Source organism: Myotis nattereri, assembly GCF_964212035.1.
Source record: "Myotis nattereri genome assembly, chromosome: 3".
Classification (NCBI taxonomy): Eukaryota; Metazoa; Chordata; class Mammalia; order Chiroptera; family Vespertilionidae; genus Myotis; species Myotis nattereri.
The window spans coordinates 9,035,138-9,056,062 of NC_138077.1; the positions used below are offsets into that span (position 1 = coordinate 9,035,138).

The 20,925-nt window shown below is 52.6% G+C and overlaps 1 protein-coding gene across 1 annotated transcript in view; it reads left to right on the forward strand.

Moving 5' to 3' along the window:
• Positions 1-20,925, forward strand: part of SLX9 (SLX9 ribosome biogenesis factor) — a 38,604-nt gene that overhangs the window by 14,513 nt on the left and 3,166 nt on the right. The window contains exons 2-4 of the mRNA XM_081088082.1: positions 2,368-2,476; positions 13,762-13,830; positions 20,323-20,473. Of these exons, the coding sequence (XP_080944208.1) occupies positions 2,368-2,476; positions 13,762-13,830; positions 20,323-20,473 (329 nt within the window). The remainder of the gene's footprint in view (positions 1-2,367; positions 2,477-13,761; positions 13,831-20,322; positions 20,474-20,925) is intronic.

Sequence of the window (20,925 nt, forward strand, 5' to 3'; positions counted from 1 at the left end):
GAATTACAACGTTCGCTAATGACTGATTACTATAAGTGTGTTGCATTCATTACGTGCCTTACGTGCAGGCGCACCATTTCTCTCCACTAATACTAGCAGTGAATATTTTAGCAGCCAATGGGCACGTCGTTAGTCTTGAACTGATTTGTTTGGTGTGCGCAACAGGAAATAATTTTGCTTTCGGAGAACAAGAAAAATAGGTTTATTTGCATTACCCTTATTAATTTGTGCAGTTATATAGTGTCTGGTAAGTTAATGTTCAAGGAAAAAATATTAATTTTTATTAAAATGTTCTATTTTATGTTAATGATTACTCGTTTATTTCAGCCCTTTGTATTCAGCATGTCTCTATCGAAATAAATCTTTTATGAAAATTAAGGCTTTTGGTTTTTTTTGCGGCCCACATAAACTTAAGCCTTGTTTATTTGGCCCGTGTTAGCCTTTGAGTTTGACATGCTTGTTCTAGACCTTCCCTGCTCTGCCAGGGGTGGAGTGTCTACCCAATAAGAGGGGTTGGGGGGCAGGGGAAGGAAGTCCTGGTTTTCTGCCCTCACCTTCTTGGAAGGTGGGGTGGGGTGGGGTGGAGGGAACTTGCTGGCAGCCTACCTCCCCTCCCCTCTCCCCTGACCCTGGTGAAACCATAGTCATGGGCTGGGAGCTGGGGGAAGGGATAAAGCTTCTTTGGTAGTTTCTGATATGCTGTAAATTCTTTCTGTTCTTAATGAGACTTAAACTTTTCTCCAGTTAAATGGTTTTTGGGGAGATGGTCTGCCACACCCTCACCCTGCCCTGTGTTGACCAGGTCAGCTGGGATTCCCTCAGCAGATAAAATCCTGCCAGACTCAGACTGCAGCTGACATCATAAGGAAACAACCCACCAGAAGTGAGAGTCAGCAGACAGTGCAAGCATCAAAACCAGACTGCTGTGAAGTCAGAAAACGGAATTGTTAGAGACTACAAGATAGGTGTGCCTGAAATATGAAGGAACCAAATAGGAGAAAAGAGAATAAGACTCGCAATAAAAGCAGTACATAGACCTTGTATTAATAAGGGGGGCAGGGGAAGGAAGTCCTGGTTTTCTGCCCTCACCTTCTTGGAAGATGGGATGGGGAGGGGGGCAGGGGGGTATGGTCATTGAACTTTAACATGGAATAGACAATTCTGATTTCCAGTCACATAATGACATGGTTATTTGTGGAAAACAGTCAATGTGTCATCAGTACGTTTTATATTAAGCTCCAAAATGTGAAGTTATGAGAGATAAATTACCACTGCAGAAAATGTCCAAGTGATAGAGTAGAGAGAAGTTGAGCGTCAGTGTGTACAGATTTATGTGTGTGACCTGGGCTCCTCTTTGCTGGGAGGTGTCAGCGGATATGGCCTTCCTCACCCGCCCTGCGTCCCCCACGCTCCAGCACTGTTCCCTCGCTTTCTCTGAGCTCTCTTGTTTCCTGCTCCTGAGAAGTCCCGAAGAGCCAGCCAGAGCTGCTTTGTCAAGTGCTATGTGGACGCACTCAGCCTGACACCTTCTTGGCACTTAGACGAGTTCTGCATCATCCCCATTCTGTCCTTTGGTGTGTGACTCCCGGGAGTGGATGCTGAGGTCCCTCCCGAGGCCCCTGTCCTGGAGATTGGCCCTGGAATGAGCCAGATGGGCATGGGGAGTGGGTGCTGGGTGAGCACGGTGTGATGAGCAGAGTGACGTGGAGGGTTTTAAAACTTTGATGTAGGGCCGAAACCGGTTTGGCTCAGTGGATAGAGCGTCGGCCTGCGGACTGAAGGGTCCCGGGTTTGATTCCGGTCAAGGGCATGTACCTTGGTTGCGGGCATATCCCCAGTGGGAGATGTGCAGGAGGCAGCTGATCGATGTTTCTCTCTCATCGATGTTTCAGCTCTCTATCTCTCTCCCTTCCTCTCTGTAAAAAATCAATAAAATATAAAAAAACAACAACAAAAAACCTTTGATGTAGGGATGAATGCAGGTCAGAAACAGACCTAGGAGAGACAGTGTGAGGTGCAGGAAGGGCTGTGACACAGCAGAGGGCTGTACAAGTAAGAAGGTGTGAGGTTTGGAAGGAGATCCTGAATCTGGTCCAAGATGGTTCTTAAACCAGGAGCACGGCCCACCTGGTGATGTGAGGCAGGCAGGGAGGTGCTGCCGTAGTGCTCTGGAGTCTGAGCTCCCGGGGGTCCTGGGGCCTCCTCCCTGGGGAGCGAGGCTGGTTTCTCCAGGTCCTCCTCCGTGGTAGCCAGTCTTGTGCATCTGGAGGCTCTCACCCAGGGGTCTCCCTGCCGTGTGACGGGCCTTGCATTTCACCACAAAGCCATGGTGCAAGTCTTACCTGGTCTTCTTTCTTTCCTTCTTAGGAATGGGCTTTTGTGAACACGGACATCTTTGCCAGGACCAAGATAGACCCCAGTGCCTTGGTGCAGAAGCTGGACTTGGACACAAGGAGTGTTGCTTCCATGAGGAGAGGTGAGAGACCTTAGGGTTTGCATGCTTCAGTGCCTGGCTGGCTTTAAGTTGTTCAGATGCATAGGCAAGAGCAAATTTCAGTTAACTACTTTTTTTTTCTCACTTGATATTTTTCCATTGATTTTTAGGGAGAGTGGAAGAAAGAGGGAAAGACAGAAAGAAACATCGATGTGAGAGAAACACATTGATTGGTTGCCTCCTGCATGAGCCTGACCAGGGCCTGGGCCAGGGAGGAGCCTGCAATCAAGGTACACACACCCTTGACGGGAATTGAACCCGGGACCCTTTGGTCTGCAGGCTGACGCTCTATCCACTGAGCCACACCGCCAGGGCTAACTATATTTTTAAAAGGTTTTTACTAATGGAAAAATTTAAAATATACTATAATAGAAAGAATGGCATAAAGAAATTCCCTGTGCCCAGCACCCATCTTCAATACACACATACTGCATTATTTTGAAGCAAACGGGTTCCCTCATGAATTCTTTAGTATCTATTTCTAAGGGCTCTTTCTTAAATAGCATACCTACAGTGCCATTATCACATCTAAACAAATTAGCAGTAATTTCTTATCAAATATACACGCAGTGCTCACACCTTTTTGATCGCCTCATCAAGTTGTTTGTAAAAATCAGGGTGCAGCCGTAACCGGTTTGGCTCAGTGGATAGAGCGTCGGCCTGCGGACTGAAGGGTCCCAGGTTCGATTCCAGTCAAGGGCATGTACCTTGGTTGCGGGCACATCCCCAGTGGGGAGTGTGCAGGAGGCAACTGATCGATGTTGCTCTCTCATCGATGTTTCTAACTCTCTATCCCTCTTCCTTCCTCTCTGTGAAAAGTCAATAAAATATATTAAAAAAAAAAAATCAGGGTGCAAACAAGTGCCCCCTCCCAACCTTTTCCCTCATGTTTTTATGATGTGGGGAGGGCATTTTTCTGACTGCACTTCTCCCATTTTGGATTTTGCTGGTTGCCTTCTCCTGGTGTCTTTACCATGTTTCTCTGACCCAGCCCAGTTCTTGGCCAGAGCTTTTTGGCTGAGCTTCCCTGGAAGAGGAGAGCAGCGCTGCTCCCGATCACACTGCCCTGGAGGTGGAGTGAGCTCCCAAGGCCTGGGTGGGTGCACCACCACCGTGCCTGGAGAGAAACCTTACTGCTGCGTAGGTGTGAGCTGCACATATGCCGCTGAGCATGTGAAATAAGAGAGGTGTGTAACCTTGTTAAGAACACTCGGGCCTCCCGGGCAGGGCTGTTTGGCTCAGTCTCTGTAATCCTACTGTACTTCACCTGCACATCGATTTCCATTGGTTTAATTGACTGTATGTTCTCATCTTTGAAGTTGTAAGTAGCTGTCCTTTTTGTCTTACTGCTTTAACAAACAGTCTTTGTGTTCCTGGGGCTCTCTAGTGAATTGAATGATTTCTTGTTGGAGGATTCAGCAGCATCCAGGTTTTTAGTATCATTTTCCAGGTTTCCATCTGTCGTTTGCAAACAGCTCAGAGTTGTAAGATGTGATTATTTCACAGGTCTGACTTACATCAAGCATCTTCTGTGGGGTTATGTTGTTTGCATCATTGCTCTGGATTTTTTCATGTCACTGGGGAGATACACGTGCTTCTCCTTGCCATTCTTTGTGCATTGAAACTGCAGGGAGCAAACACCTTCCCTCTCCTCTCCTAGGGATCCTGCAAATTAGATTCACTAAGGACAGATCAAGGGAAAGCAGTTTATTAATGTGTGCAGTGCACTTCACCCAGGAGAAACGGGTGTGATGAGAAACTCAAAGGGGTGGTGAGAACTTGGCTTCTATAGCATCTTAGCAACAAGCAGTATGTTTATAGCCTTGCAGGGCACAAACCGTGGGAAGGTAAGTCACGGGGAATGAATGAGGAAGGTGTTTGTGAGGCTCCATCTGGGCTGTGACCTTCCCTCACCTTCACAATGAGTTTCCTCCGAGAGGGGATTCCTAGCAGTCCTCGTTTTTCAGAAGCTTCTTTTTTAAAAAAAATAATTATTTATTGTTGAAAGTATTACATACGTCCCTTTTTTCCCCTCATTGACCCTCTCCAGCCCGACCCTGCCCCCCTGTTCAGAAATTTCTTTGGTGACCAATTCGATCAAGGGTATTGTATGTTCACCAGTTCTCTTAAGGCTCATCTGTGTATTTGGGGCAATGCTGATCACCTTCCTTAACCTTGGATGAGTGCTTTACCTATTACAGAGGTTAGCTGTTTGCCATTTCATACAAAAAACTCTTCTAGGATTTTAAAAATTGCTGAGGAAGTTACTTCCCTAGAGAGCTGACAATGCCGTTTCCTGACAGTTCCCTGTGGCGGCTATTCTCGCCCCTCCTGCCTGTCAGCTCTGCAACCTTTTTCTCCTTGGTTGTGGGGCCAAGTTTGCTTTCTGTCCATAGAACGGGCTCTGCCTTCTTGGTCCAGGTTGGCATGCTTCCCTGCCTGTTGGTGGTGCATACACTCTGAAGGAGAGGCCATCTGTGCTACAGCCGGTATCCCCGAGCAGTTTGGAGGGAGTGGAGGGGACAAAGCTTTAGCTTGCAGTCAAAGGAGCCAAGCTGAGGTCCCGGTGCTCTGCTTCGTTGGCCACTGGATTTGGGGGCATCTGTGTGGCTTCCCAGGACCGTTAATTCCTCATGCATCAAATGAGCGTGGCATCTGCTGGGCAGTGTGCTTCGTGGGCCTGCCTGGAAGTCCTACTGGCCTTCAGTCATGCCCACTACTGGTGGTAGCTGGGGATCATCTCCAGGGGAGAGCTGGGCTGGTGGTGGCTGGGGTCATCCTGGTGGTACTCCCATGTCATTGAGGGTCTGGCCCACTCTGTCCCCTTTCACAGACAAGGATTCGGTGCAGGGGGAGGCCAAGCCCCATCATAGGTGCCGGCCCCTCCCTTTGCTGAGTCAGAGCTTTGAAGCCCATCTGGGAATGGGGGTCCTGATGGCCCTTCCTGCAGCACTGCTGAATGGTTCTCTGTAAGACATTGTCACAGCTGTTGCAGCTCCCGATGGAGCCCCCAAGGAGTCAAGATGCCCCAGCCTCTCCCCCACCCGAGCCTCCCACTTCAGCATCTCTTCCGATTTAGGTTGTTCCTCAGCCTTGCTTCCTCCTTATTGGCCAGTGCCTGATCCTACACGGGAACAATGGCTCTTGTAGTCTCCAGGCCTGAGCTGGGCTGGTGGCCTGGGCAGGTGCAGGTCATATGGAAAGGCGTATCGATGACCCATACTCTGCCTGATCAGTGGCCTGCTGGGCTGTGAAGGTGAGGGCACCTGTCTGCCCGGATTAACTCAGAGGCGTCCTTCCTTTGCATCTTTCCCTGGGCTGAGTCACAAATAGAACTATGCCTGCGTCTCGGCTGCTGTGCCACTGCCCTGTAGCCGGTATGGACTGGAAGAGGCTGAGCCCACTCAGGTGAGCCTGGCCTGGTTGTGGGTCCATCACCCTGATGGGTGAATGTCCCTTGTGCGGCTCCCATGTGCTTGTGTGTATTCCTCTCCTTCAGGCAGATGTGCTCACACTCCCTGCAGCCTTAGGACCCGGTGAACCTGCTTTGCTGGTGGCATTGTGCCAGGGTTTCTGCACAGAGCCCTGCGGCCTTTGGAGCTGTGCAGCCTTTGGAGCCCAGTCTGCCCGTGGTTTCCCTTCGATCCCTCTTGCAGGCAGGGGCTCCATACTTCCTGTGGGGGAACCACTAAGCTAGAGGCTGTCCCCCACCCAACTCCCCCTGCAGATGACCCCTTCCACCACCACCCAGCTCCCCCTGCAGACGGACCTCAGCCACCACCCAGCTCCCCCTGCAGATGACCCCTTCCACCACCACCCAGCTCCCCCTGCAGTTCACCCCTTCCACCACCACCCAGCTCCCCCTGCAGTTGACCCCATCCACCACTACCCAGCTCCCCCTGCAGGTGACCCCATCCACCACCACCCAGCTCCCCCTGCAGATGACCCCTTCCACCATCACCCAGCTCCCCCTTCCACCACTAGCCACCACCACCCAGCTCCCCCTGCAGATGACCCCTTCCACCACCACCCAGCTCCCCCTGCAGACGGACCCCAGCCACCACCAGCCCAGCTCCCCCTTCCACCACCAGCCAGCTTGGCTTTGCCCTGAGAGTCAGGGTCCCGGGGCTCATGGACCTGCATTGTGAAGCAGCTTCCTCGCTCCTCTGTGTCCTCTCCTATGTGGGGACGTGTGGCTGTGCATTCCTCCCCCACACAGATTGCTGCTCTGCCCATCTACTTCTAGTCCTATATTCCTTTATGCTGGAAGTTTGCAGCGAATAAGCCCATTCAGTTCTCAGATGAGCACCTGGGGTATTAGGCCAGCACTCCATCCTGCGGCCTCAACTGGGTATCACTAGTTCCAGACTTACGCCCGGAGAGTTGGGCAGGGTGGGGTGGGACTGGAGGAGGACAGGCCTGGTTAGGGAGGCAGGAGCAGAAGTATGGGAGGAGAGTCTCAGCATTGCCGCCATGCTCGGTGGGCAGTACGCTGGGCGGTCAGCACGCTGGACAACTTGGAGGCCACCAAGGGGACGGCGGTGGAAGCATGTCTGCTGGGCTCTGGCGGGAGAGCTCGGGGAAGTGGCAGTGGTGAGTGGCAGTGGTGCTGGACAAGGACAAGCGGTGAGGGACCTTGACACCTGGAGTGCGTGCACCCACCTTCTCTGTCTCCAGGACTGCTGCTGAGACCCCTGTGTCCCCCTAGCGGAGAGGGCTCCGGGCCTCACGGCCGTGCAGACCACAGTGCTGCGCGTGCATTTCCCTGTGCACACGCTGGAGCTGCCCGCTGTGCCTGACCCTCCGCACGGGTTCCCTCCGAAGCAGTGCAGGCCCAGGACTGCTCGGCAGAGGGCGGCAAAGCTGCATCCTCTCTACAGCCGAGCCCAGGTTGGAGAGGCTGGCCCTGCTCTGAGAGGAGCTGGGGAAGGCCGGGCTCCAGCACCTGGGGAACCCTCAGGCTTTCCAGGGTTGTTCAGGAGTTTTCTACCTTTCCTCCAGCCTTGCAGTCAGGGGTAGTACAGACCCTTAGACCGCTCCCCCCCCCCCCCCACAGCTATAAAAGGGGAAACAGCAAAGAGGGGCTATGGAGGGGGAATGACTGCCTCAGAGTTGTTTGTAGCTGTGTGTGGGTCCCTGAGGACAGGGGATGGGCATCCTGTGTGTGGGTCTCCTGAGGACAGGGGATGGGCGTCGAGTGGGTGGCATTTACTGCATTTGGGAGCCTGTCTCTGCCATGTTTGTGCTGCTAGCCATCGGAGAGGGCTACATCCTCTGTGGTTGCAGCTGCTGGCTGTGAGCTCTTGCATGCCTCCTGGGCCTTGGTGTCTGCTTTGGGGAGTAGGTCCTCGGTGGGAATGCCTCCACCAGGCCCTGGGGAGGTCATCCACTGTCTCCAAGGCCACCCTGGCCAGCAGGGCCTGAAGGCCTGTGTGCTTGGCCGAGTGCAGGACCAGAGGCGTGGACATGCTGTGGCTCTGACCCTGCAGTGGCATAGGGGGAAGGAGGGAGGGGCCCCGCTGCCGGGCTGCTCTCGCCTCGTCTGCATGGAGCCCGTTCTTTTTAACAGACAGAAGCAGGGAAGGGCAAGGGCAAGGGCAAGGAAGGACCCCCAGGAGGACTGCCTGGGCATTTTGAGAGGGAAGGGGTTGGAGCAGGATGAATGGCAGTGGGGCTGGGCCCGAGGGTCCCTGCCTCCTCCTTGGTGGTGGAGGGGCCTGTTTCCTGGCTTTTCTGCGTCAGGGCTTTGGGAGGTCAGTGTGCAGTATAAATAATGAAGAAAACTTGGAAAACAGAAAAACGAGGGAACACAGCCCACATACCTGCACCCTCTGCTGGTGATCACCTGTGTCCAGCCATGCCCATGGCGGGCAATGCTGTGCCCTCCTGTGTTCGGCTGCTTCTCTGGCTTCCTGATGCTGGGCTGTCCTCTCGCCCCGGGTTTCCCTGTGGAGCTCACCCACTGATGGCTCCTGAGCTGATACCCATACCACTGCCTTCTTGTTAGTAAGTTGGGATGTGGCCCACGTGAGCATGAAAACTCGGCGCAGGGCCTTGGTGCGGCCTTCACCACCATAGGGGTCTCCGTGTCTGCCCCTCTCCCTGCACGCGGGCATGCCCACCCTCACGTCCCCACACGCAGGCTTGGCGATGGTCAGCACACGAAGGCCTTGTTCCTTTTCCAGGTGTTGATGTTTGTGGGATGACGGGACCACACATCTGTCAACACAAGTGAATACATTTGCAGATAAAACCATAGGGGTGGAATTGCTGAGGCATATGTGCGGCCATTGGAAATGCCAGTAGATGGTGCCAGTTTGCCTGGTGAAGGCACTGCCATGGAGCTTCTACCCAGTGCGCACAAGTCTGCCTCTGGTTTGTGCCAGCGGTTCCAGACTCGGTTCTCTGCCATATGAAGGGTGGACAGTGGGGTCTGGTTTGTAAAATGTGCTCTTACTGGTAGAATGAGCTTTTTTGTTGTTAATCCTCACTGAGTGATACTTCTCCATTGACTATTAGAGAGAGTGGAAGGGACGGGGAGAAACACATCAGTTGGTGGCCTCCTGTACTCGCCCCGACCAGGGCCAGGCATCGAGCCTGCACGTGTCCTTGGCCAGAATTGAACGCACGACCCTTCAGTTCGTAGGCCGACGCTTCATCCACTGAGCTGAACTGGCTAGGGGCTAGTAAGAGTTTTCATTAGCTGTGTTTCTCTGTAAAGGGCCTTTTATGTCCTTTTCCTAGTTTTCGTCTAGGCCAGGGGTGGGCAAACTTTTTGACTCGAGGGCCACAATGGGTTCTTAAACTGGACCGGAGGGCCGGAACAAAAGCATGGATGGAGTGTTTGTGTGAACTAATATAAATGCAAAGTAAACATCATTACATAAAAGGGTACGGTCTTTTTTTTTTTTTTAGTTTTATTCATTTCAAACGGGCCGGATGCGGCCCACGGGCCGTAGTTTGCCCACGGCTGGTCTAGGCTCTTTCTTACTGGTTTGGAAGAGCTATAGGAAAAACCTGTTTGTTATTTGCAGATGTTTGTCTCCCCTCCGCCCTCCCCCCCACCTCATTGGTAGTGCACATAATTTTTTAAATTTGTTCACATAATTTTTTTTCTCTGCAGAGGTTTTTAGTTTGCATGTGGTTGCCCAGGTGGTGTGGCTCAGTGATTGAGCATCGACCTATGAACCAGGAGGTCATGGTTCCTGGTCATACGCCCAGGTTGTGGCTCTATCCCCAGTGGGGGGCATGTCGGAGGCAGCCAGTCAATGATTCTCTCTCATCATTGATGTTTCAATCTCTCTCTCCTTCTCCTTTCCTTTCTGAAGTCAATAAAAATATACATATGTTAAGAAAATTGTGTGTAGCCAAATCTGTGTTTTCTTTGTGTTTTGTAATTCTGTGTTTTTTGTAGTACTTTTGTGTCTTTATTTTTTTATTTACATATTAATCTGTTGGGACCTTACAGAGGGAGGTAAACGATTCCTCCCAAACCTGCGTGTTAGGTTGTGTTTACCATTGTGGTGAGGAGACAGTCAGTATCCCAGATGCCTTGTATTTTATGACTTCGGTCACATCAGCTATAACCTATAGTTATCTCTCATTGCCTGTGCCCAGGTCCTTTCCCACAATGTTGTTGATGTTGTTGATAGAAAGGCTGATTACAAACTGATTTTCCTTACTGTTCCATTAGAATGTACTCATGTGATATCCCTTTAACCATATCCTCCTGAAATGCAACACCTGTGAAAGCGTATCCTGTCCTCTGACTATCCCCACTGGAGGCAGCTGTGGTGACTGGACAAGGACTGGGAGTAGGGGTGGGCCTCCCGGGTACAGGGGTGGCACTGGGGCAGGCAGACGGCATCTCCTTGCTTGAACTTTGCGTTCCGTTCCTCGAGGCTCCTTTATGAGAACAGAGCAGAGGGTTACTGACCTCATCAACACTGCTGTAGTTGCACTCCCATTTTCTGGATGAGACTGAGGCTCAGTTAGCTGCCCAAGTTGTATCTCTACAATCAAAGCTCCAAAGTTCATTGTTCTGTTATATACAGCAGGGTCTTACCTTCTACTTTTCTTGTGAAAGCAACCTGTGCCTGAGTTTGCACCAGGCCTTCTCTGTGGGCTGCTGGGTACCTTTTGGGTCCACACCCAGGGTTACTGCTGGCACCCAGCGGCATGGAGGCACCTCAGGGCGGGCTTAGGGCAGGCTCGGGCACTGGGAGAAGCCTGCTGTGCTGAGCAGGAGGCCCAGGGTGGCCAGCCCCACCCTCCCTGCCTGTGTGCTCAGCTTGGTTGGTTGATGGTTTTAAATGTTTTTGTCTCAGGTTCTGGAGAATGTTACTCATCTTTAAGATAAGAACAAACTGCTCGCTGGGTCACATGGACACTCCAGGTTGGCCAGGCCTGCCCTGGATTAGGCATTCCTGGTACCTGCCCAGGTTCAGGTTGAGCCCTCAGGCTGGGATGACCTGCCCAGAGTGTGGAGTCACTCTCACTTTGTCATTCGGATGCCTCATCCCCCTCCCCTGTCCCTCTCCCCCGTGGCCAGTATCGACTTGGGGTGTGTCCAGAAGGTAACATGGGGCCTGACACGTAGCGCCTGGTTCCTGGAAAAGGGCTGTTATTCCCATGAAGTCATGTGCCCCAGGCTTATTCATGAGCAGGATCTCCACCTGGCTCTCGACAGAACTTGTTCCTTCGTTGTTTTTTCTTAGATGTCATGGATCTGTTGTAACAGCCAAGAACATCTGCGGGAAGTAAAGATGTCAGGATGTGCATTGCATATAGAACGTCCTGGGCTTACGCCACCTTATCTCTGGGGACCCAGTTAAGGCCAAGGAAGTGCAGCAGCCTGGAGTTTGCTCCATTTTTAGAGCTGGAAGCAGAGAAGCTGTCAGTAGGTCCAGCGTCTCTGACCTACCGCCCTCCCACGTGCATGCCCTCGTGCCATAGCCCTGATGTCAGGCAGGCAGCCGTCGGACTACATCGTCTTTGTGCTCCAAGAGTGGCGCACCTGCCAGCCTGGCACCGTCCACTCCCCCTAGCGCACATTCCCGCGGGTGGGGTGGGGGTGGGGGGCTCTGTCTGGGTGCTCCAGCCTGTCCAAACGGAATCCAGTGCCACCTGACATGCCAGCTGGCACTACAGAGCTTTCTTGAGGCCCCACGGCTTCAGACACACTGACTGTCTTTGTTCAGCTGGGACTCAGGTCTGGCCAGCATGGGGCGTAGCTCGCACCCGGTGCAGCGGGTACCATGCTGCGTGTTGGTGGGCCTCCCACCCCGAATGTGCCTGTTGGGGAAAAGGGTCTGTATCTCGCTCCCCACCCCCTGCCTGCCAGGGAGGAGATGGCAGCCTGGGGACCAGCAAGGCAGACCCGAGACACTCCGTGTCCTGCAGTTGGGGCCGTGGGCATTATCTGGGTGCTCTGAGGAGCTGCGCCTATGTACACACCCTGGTTCATAGTTTATTTGGGGGAATAAACTCCCGAATCCCATGTCCCCAGCACCCCTCCAGTGGCCTGGTCCCAGGGGTGCTTCAGCGGGGCCCAGCCAAGGACATGGTGCTGCGGAGACCTGATGGCTGTGGGCCCACCTCACACTCTGTTCCAGGCCTGAGCCACAGCAGTTCCCCATGGCCTGGCCCCCTCTAAGCTTTGCTTTTCTCAACTGTAAAATGGGACTAGTCACGGGGTCACTGGCACAATGTGCCCAGTGCTCCTAACGGTCATCAGGCTCCTCCAGGTAGTTAGCAATGTCATATGCTAGTGAGTGTGACGGGGTCTTGGCGCCTGGCAGCTGATTGCTGCATTTCCTCGTGGGGAGCGGGCCGATGAGGGTCACAGGTGGCTGCTTACAGGGAGGGGAGGGGAGGGGAGGGGAGGGGAGGGGAGGGGAGGTGAAGCTCGGCCTGCCTGAATGCGGGAAGCACGATGCTCCGAGTTATTCAAGAGAAGATGGGTGTCTTAGTTAGCTCAGGTAGCCATAACAAAGCACCATAGCCCAGGTGGCTCAAACAGGAGGGCTGGTTCCTCCTGAGGCCTCTCTCCTTGGTGTGTAGACAGCCGCCTCCTCCCTGTGTCCTCACATGGTCATCGCTCTGTGCATGTCTGTGTTCTAATCTCCTCTTGTGATAGGGACACCAGTCTTACTGGATTAGAGCCCACCCATGTGACCTCATTTCAACCTAATGACCTCATTAAAGACCCTCTCCCCCAACACCGCCATGTTCTGGGGTACTGGGATGAGGTCTTCCACATGTGAATTCGGGGAACACAGTTTAGCCCTTAACAGTAGAGATGTGCAGACAGGCCATGGTGGTGAGGAGGGGGGTCATGAAGGAAGGGGAGGCCCCAGACCTGGGCAGTTGAAGTCACCACAGAGTCAGCAGACAGCGCTGGGGGATGGGACAGGAGCTGAGAGGAGAAGGGTGGGCAGTGGGAGGGTCAGCTAGGTGGCCAGTGTTTAACGACAGAGCTGGGAACAAAGGAGAAGGTGTGTGTTGTACCCCACACATGCTGGAGGTGAGGCTGGGGACATCCCCACGCGGCAGGCGAGGGGGGACAGAGGGCTCTGGGAGAAGGCACGTCTGAAGGGAGTGGGTTTTATTATCCTGGTTGATTTCAGTGACAAGATGTGGGACCACCACTTGCTCAGGCTGGGCTCACCTGCGTCCTCTTGGCTTCCGGCAGCACCTGTGCAGAGGAATTCCAAGCAGTCGGGGACTGTGAGCCTAGCCCACTGTGCTCAGGTCCCGGGCTCGGCAGAAGGGACGCCTTGGTGCTCTGAGGTGCTCACCCGTTCTTGACAGCTTGTGGCTCCTCCTTGAGTTTCGTGGCCCTCTCTTGTCAGCATGCTTATGCAGCAGCCCTCCTGAGGGTCATCCTGGGTTTGGGGTGGCGAGGATGGTAGGTGAAGGCCTGCCTGGCATCTTGGGGCAGCCCCGTGGTAAGTGCCAGGCTGTTGCCTCAGGGGGACCCTGTGTTTAGGGCACCCTCCTGACATTGTGCTGACGTGCAGTGTCGTGTCCCCAGCACTGCAGGGCCGCTGCTCCCTCTTTCCCTGAGGGCTGTGAGAGGCTGGGGCTGGCCTCACCCCCAGGTGCAGCCCGGCTGCTGTGGGCACGGTGGCCCATGGGGCGGCAGTGCTGCCTGGCCCCGTCAGAACCTGCCCAGTTCTGTTCCCAGGCTTTGTGGGTGGGGAACTTTAGACTTTGTCCTGCGGGAACGGGACGCTCCACTCACTGCACGTGTGCTCTGTCCTCAGGTGCCGAGGCGAAGACGATTTTGCCCAAGAAGGAGAAACTGAAGCTGAGGCGTGAGCGGTGGCTGCAGAGTAAGTGCATCCCCTGCCTCCTGGCGGTGACATGGCTCACTCATAGCCAGGAGGGCGCAGGCTTCCTCGTCCTCTGCACCTTTCGAGGACTGGGGTGGGAACGCATGCTCAAGGGCTGGCTTGGAACCCCTTTCAAGGCCCCACCATGGAGGTGGGTGGGGGGACTGGGGCCTGCGATGGCCTGTGATGTGACAGGCAGATGGCCCCAGAGGAGGTGGCTCTGTATGAGTTTCTGCAAAGCCTTGGCTTACTTCTCCCTAAGAAAATGGTCTCAAGAAGGTGCTGCACCCAGCTTCTTGCATCTAAAAATGATTGCTTTTAGTTCTGTGATGAATTTGTAATTACAGAAGGACACATGCTGGTCGTGAGTCCTTTAGGACACAGAACTGTCTAAAGTGGTAGATGAAGTCATGTCCCTTTGGCGAGTGTCCTTTCAGGCCTCCAGGCACGCACCTGCACAGGGCATTTGGGCGGCGTGTTCTGCGTGATCCCAGGACTCCTGGGTCCCGGGTCTTCTGGGGTCAGTAGGGCCTTTCTCTCCAAGTTCCTGTCTCTAACGGTGGATTTCCTTCATGCATTGCTGGCTAAACGTCTTGTGACAGGTCGAATGCCACTCTTCCCACTAATTTTGTTTTGGAAAATACAGTAGTTATTTTTCATGATGCTGAGTATTTGCTAATGTTTTTCTGAATATTTTCTTGTGGAGATAGCTTTGTAATTTTTTTTCCTTACTGTTTTTAGTGTTACTCTGTTGACTTTCTGTATCCATCCTTTGATTCAACCAACCTTGATAGAAAATGCAGTCACATGCCACTTGATGGGGCAGGTCAGAGAAAGGCCTCATTAGGGAGAACATCACAGGGGCAGTTATACACACCTGAATGGCACAGCCTGTACCACACACCTAGGCTGTGTGGTACAGCCTCTTGCTCCTGGGCTGCAAGCCTGTGTAGGAGATTACCGTACAAAACGATTAAATCAAGCACAGGAGAAATGACGCCGTCAGAGATGAGATAAACACCTCATGTATGAGGCTGCTGCAGTGTGACACAGCTACTGTTTTACAGGAAACTTGTTGTTGTTGATTGTCACCCAAGAAAATTTTTTCCATTGACCTTGTTTTAGAGAGATTGGAAGAGAGGGAGAGAGAGAGAAATACCAATATGAGAGAGACACATTGGTTGCCTCCTGCACGCACTGGGACTGGAGCCGGGAATCGAACCTGCAACCAGTATATGTTTCCTTGACCAGAAATTGAACCCGATACCCTCTGGTGCCTGTGCTGATACTCTAATCACTGAATAACACTTTTTTGAAGTAGAAAGAGGATACTCTAAAGTAATGTAGTAGCCCTAGCTAGTTTGGCTCAGTGGATGGAGTGTTGGCCTGCAGACCAAAGGGTCCTGGGTTTGATTCCGGTCAAGGGCACATATACCTCGGTTGCAGGCTCCTCCCGGGCCCGGACCCTGGTCGGGGCACATGCAGGAGGCAACCAATCGATATGTTTCTCTCACATGGATATTTCTCTCTGTCTTTTCCTCTCTCTTCCACTTTCTCTGAAAATCAATGGAAAAATATTCTTGGGTGAGGATTAAAAACAAAACAATAAAATAATGTAGTCAATACATAAACCAGTAACAGTTGTTTATTATAATGATCAAGTATTATGTACTGTACGTAGTTGTATGTGCTGTAATTTTTAAACTCTTTGCCACACGTCTGTTCATCTGTTCATTCATGTCTGCCTATTCATCTTCCAACCCATGTTTTATCTTTGCATTCCTAAGTAAGTGCAGACATCAGTATACTTTCTCCCAAATAATTTGGCTAGAATTCAGTATTTGTTTATGGTTCTTTTTATTTTTAGATAAAATTTACATGCAATTAAATGCAGATCTTAAGTGTGCCATTGAGAGATTTATGACAATTGTACACACCTGTGCAGCCATAATCTCTTCCACTTCAGAACCTCCCCACCCAGAAATCCCATGACTGCCCAGGGGTGACCACTGCGGCTCTTTCTGGGTCGCAGTTTAGGTCCACTGCTCCGGACTTCCTGTGAGTGGGGTCATGTAGGATGTGCTCTTTCTGTGTTTTTAAAATTCATCCGTGCTGCATGTGGCTGTGGTCCATGCCGGTCTGTTGCTGAGAAGCGTTTCTTTATATGGACATAGTATTCAGTGCCCACTTTCCTGTTGATGGACACCTGGTCTTTTTTCTCTCTTAGCTGCTATGACTAAGGCTGCTATGAACATTCTTTACAAGTCTTTTTGTGGACATATGTTTTCATTTCTCTTGGGTAAATACTTGGGAATGGAACGCTGGGTCATAGGGTAGTTGTATGTTTAGTTTTACAAGCAACTACCAGATGTTTCTCTAAAGTGGTTGTGCATTTACACTTCTACCAATGATGTTGGGAGCTCTGGCTGTGGCATGGCTTTGCCGGCATGTGGTGGTGGCCGTCTGCTCAGCACAAAGTGGTAGCTCATAGTGGGATTCACGTTCATTGCCATGAACCAGCCTCTTCATGTCTTAGCTGCCCCTTTGTGCATCCTCTTCCCTCGAGTGTTTCCTGGGCCTCTTTGCCTTTTGATCATTGAGCTCCAAGGATCCCAATGTCCTGCACACCAGTCCTTGGCCAGCTGTGTGTTTCGCAAATAATTTTCTCTCTGACTGTGACTTCCTATTCTTCTAAAAACTGCATCATTTTGGCTTTTATATTTAGGTTTCTGATCCATCTTGAATGTTTGTCTGTGGTAGAGCCGCACCCCCCTCTCCCCACCAATGTGGATATTCAATTGCTTTGGTGTCTTTGTGACACCAAATGGCCTCCTGCTGCTTGTACTTTAGCAGGTCCTGGGCAGCCTGGACGGCTGTACCTCAGAGCAAGTCTTGGACTCAGATAAGGAAGTCCTTCAGTCTTAAGATTGCTATGAATACTCCAGGTCCTCGGCATTTCCCTATAAATCTTAGCATCGGCTAGTCAATTTCAAAAACCACCATCCCCAACAAAAATCTAGTTGGCATTATGATTGAGATTGCTTTAAATCTATAGGTCAACTTTGGGAGAATTTTTGTTTTAACAATATTGACTCTTCAAGTCCATGGACATGGTATAGCTCCCCAGTTACTGAGGTTTTTCTTTAGTTTCTGTCATCAGTGTTATCTAGGTAAAGGTCTCACATTTTTTTAAAATATAACTCTTTTGCTGTTTTCTAGTTTTAAAGCTATTATAGATGGAATCTACATTTTCCAGTTTTTGGTTAGTACGTAAAAGTATTTTTAAATATTAATCTAGTATCCTTTGACCTTAGTAAAATCATATTAGTTCTGGTAGTAGTGTCTTTAGAATTTTCTACACTAATACTAATATGACGTAAAATAGAGACAGTTGTATATCGTCCTTCCAAGCTTTGTTTCAGAGTCTTCTTGTCATCTGACTGCAGTGACTCAAACCTTTGGTGCAGTGATAAAAGCTGTGAGGTTCATTCCTAGTCTTGGGGCCAGGAGCTGAGGCCGTGCTGTGCCCTACCAGCCTGCTTTGCTCAGGAGGAGGAATCCCAGGCACGTGTTGCATAAGGCAGCTTGCAGTCAAGTGCTTTGTTTCAGGCCTATTTACATGGAACTTCCCTTCAGTTATGTGTAGATGAGCAAATGTGGGTGGGAAGTCAGGAGGAATGACAGGGACGTTCTCTTGTCGCCTGTCTTCTGAATTCTGTTATGGGCATGGGTGGGCTTTCAGGGAGCTGGTGCCAGCCATCTTGGGCACCATATTGAAATGCAGGTTTCAGCCAATAAAAATTTTCCATGTTCAACATAGCCAGTGTGGTTGGTTTTAGAGACCTGATTTGCATATGTTTGCTTCCCCCCTCCCCCCCTTTTTTTTTGTTAATCCTCACCTGAGGGTAGTTTTCCATTGATTTTTAGAGAGAGTGGAAGGGAGGGAGGGAGAAAAGGGGAAGAAAGAGAGAGAGAGAGAAACATACGTGTGGGAGAGACAATTGGTTGCCTCCCCTGGCCAGGGCCTGGGATAGAACTAGTGTCCCTGGTTGGGTAAGACTCCTGTGGGCTCTGACTGAGGCCGTGTCAGACTTGGGGTTGGTGGGCGGCCGAGCTGGCCCTGCAGGCTGTCGCGGCAGCTGGTGTGTCCTCAGGCGGAGGCCTGCCGTCCACCCCTTCCCTGGGACCCACTGACTGCCTGGACTGGCACGGGGTCGCAGTCTCCTCTCCTTGCTCTGCTGCATGACGAGTGTGGCTAGTGTTTTACCAACACGGGTGATACTTACTGCCGGCCTGTCTGGGAGGTCATATGTCAGATTAAGGCAGGTCCTCTTCTGTGGTTTGTCATTGTCGTTATGAGTGGCACTTTGTGGAGACTAATGGCCTTCCCCTCTGAAGCAGCCACTGCAGTGGACTGCCTGGCAGCTGTCCCCAGGTCAGTCAGACTTGCCTGCCTCAGACACAACCCAGTTGGGCACCACACGTTAATTTAAAAAGCTTTGGCTTTCATTGGTTTAGCGTTTGCTTCTGTCCTCCTGGGAGCCACAGGCTGTGCTTGGTCCTGGTGTGGCGTTGGCGCCCTGCCTGAGGTCCAGGGTGCCACCCTTCCTCTCTCCTTCCCATCTCCTTCCCATCTCCTTCCCCTGCCTGAGGCCACCACCCTGAGACCCTAAGACACCACCATCCCCGCCCTCCAGGGTGCTTGAGCTCTCTGGAAGAGGCATCTGGTGTGACAAGTTGCTGGGCAAACAGTTTGCCCTTGACTGGGAAGTATGGGAACACCTGGATTGTCCCCTCATGAGCCCTAATAACTCCGGGCTCTGAGGGATGGTATGGGGCTTGGTGCACAAGGACCCAGGAGGGTGGGTAGTCTATCCCCTGGACTCAGCTATCTGGGGCCAGGAGAAAACCCTCTCTACACAGGGCCCTTCGGGGAGGGGGAGGATGTGTCCCTGATTGGGCTTGGTCAGGGTGGGCCGTCCAGAGCTTGTTCTGGCCATCCTGGGGCTCTAGGGCCGTCAGTGCTGCCTTGGCTGCAGGCTGGGAGAGGAGCTGGCCTTTGGGAAGCCTGCCAGGCACTTCTCCCTGGTAGATGAGTGGTGTCAGTTTCTGGAAAGTCGCCTCTTGAAAACGCCTGTTAGGGTTCTCACTTTCACACACTTGCCGGGGGCCTGTGCCGTGCACACTTTCTCTGCACTAATCAGTGGGCTGTCCTGAGTCTGTCCTTGTGCACGGGGTTTCCCAGCCAGGACCCTGTGCTGTGCCTGCTCTGTGCCTGTCGTTGTCTCCTGCATCCGCCCTGTGGGGCTGGCGGCAGCCACAGCGCTCTGATGGCCCTGGCCATGGAGTCACAGGAATGCACAGGGGGAGCAGGCCGCTGGGCACTGGCTGCCTCCCTCCAGGGGCACCTGGTGCTCTGTGAGGAGCTGGCTGTGAATTGTCCTGGTCCTTTGTCAGGAAGGGGGTTTTAGTTCCCAGTTACATGTGATTCAGAGTCTGCACCCCATTATTTATAGCCCAACAAAGCAGGGTGAGATGAGTGTCAAGCTCAGGTCTCACACCAAGCCCATCGCTGTCCTCATTTCCAAGCGCAGAGCCTTTTTATAAATGAGAGAAACCTGGTGCAGAGCCAGTTAAAGATCAGTTAGCACAGGTTCAGTTAGCAGAGCGGCCTCTGGCCCTCCTCAGGCCCATCTAGGCTGCCAGTCGGGGGCCTGGCCCCTGCATCCCTGGGGAAGGGAGGGACTTTGTGCAAGATCAGCATGCCCACCAGCGAGCCAGCGTTTTCCACAAGCCACACTGGAAATCACATGTTTTTTATTAGCAATTTTCAGCATGTATTTTATTAGCAATTTTGAAATAAATATATTTTTAAGTGGAAATCAAATTGCAAGGCCATGCTCCATTCAAGCCCTGCCCAAACCTCTTTCTAGGGCACAGGCCGCTGCATGCCACTGACCTCAGCCTCTCCCTCTAGCTCTTCTACACCCTGCTCTGCCCCGCCACCTTCTCCTCTGTCCCGCTCTCCTTCCCAGGGCTGTGAGACCCCCGCAGCACTCGGCCCCTCACCCATTTCAGTGTTAGGAAGCTGGCTCCCCTCTCCCCAAACTGTCACCTCTTCCCACGGGGACTCTCCCTTCATGTGCATCCCCAGGAGGTGCTCGGGGAGCGAGCAAGAATGGGATGCGCCCACCACCTCTCTGTGACCGTGTGGCTCTCTGTAGCCACTACGAGCCTAGGCCCTGTGACCAAGTCCCTTTTCAAGAGGAAAAGTCCTCCATGTCTCATCATCAACCCTGTAATTTAAAAGCATAACTCTGTGATTAGGGGAGAAATAGCTCGGAGCCAGCCTGCCCCCCAGTTCCCAGGCGGCTTGGAAGTGCCAGCCAGCCAGAAACTGGGGGCAGGAAGGGAGCAGCCCAGACCTGGGCTCAGATGGCTGGGCTCCTCAGCCTTCTGCTCCCTCGCTAACTCCTTGTTTCCCTTCCTCAGAAATCGAAGCCATAAAGCTGGCTGAGCAGAAGCTCAAGGCAGAGCGGAGGCGGCGGGCCACGGTGGTGGTGGGGGACCTGCAGCCCCTCCGGGACGCCCTCCCTGAGCTGCTGGAGCTGGAAGCTGGCGCCCGGCGGCCACACACCCGAGGGTGAGTGTCCGTCTTAGCTACCTGGAGAGCTCCAAGCTGCGATGGCTCGGCTTCGAGGGAGTCAGCCCAGCCGGGGGTTCTCCACTGGAAAAACGTCCAAGGGCCGAAGCCCAGACCTGCCAGGACAGCGGGCAGGACTGGGGCTCGCACCGTGGGTGAAAGCCCCGCCCCATGCTACCGAGTGAGGGATTTACCCGCCTGGCTTTGTCTGCAGTGTCCTTAACTCCTGGGAAGCCCATTGGGGAGGAAGCTGTGCCTATCGTGGGAGCTGCCTACCAGGCCCTGAGGCTGGAGAGGGTCCTGCTCCCTCTTGCCTCTCACTGACGAGACACGTTGGGGCTGTGAGGACCTGCGGGAGGCCTCAGCCCACCTCGCATTCTACCTTAGTAACGGCGGGGGGGGGGGGTGGGGTGGGTGGAGATCCAGGGCCCTAGGCCTTCGGCCAGTAGGGC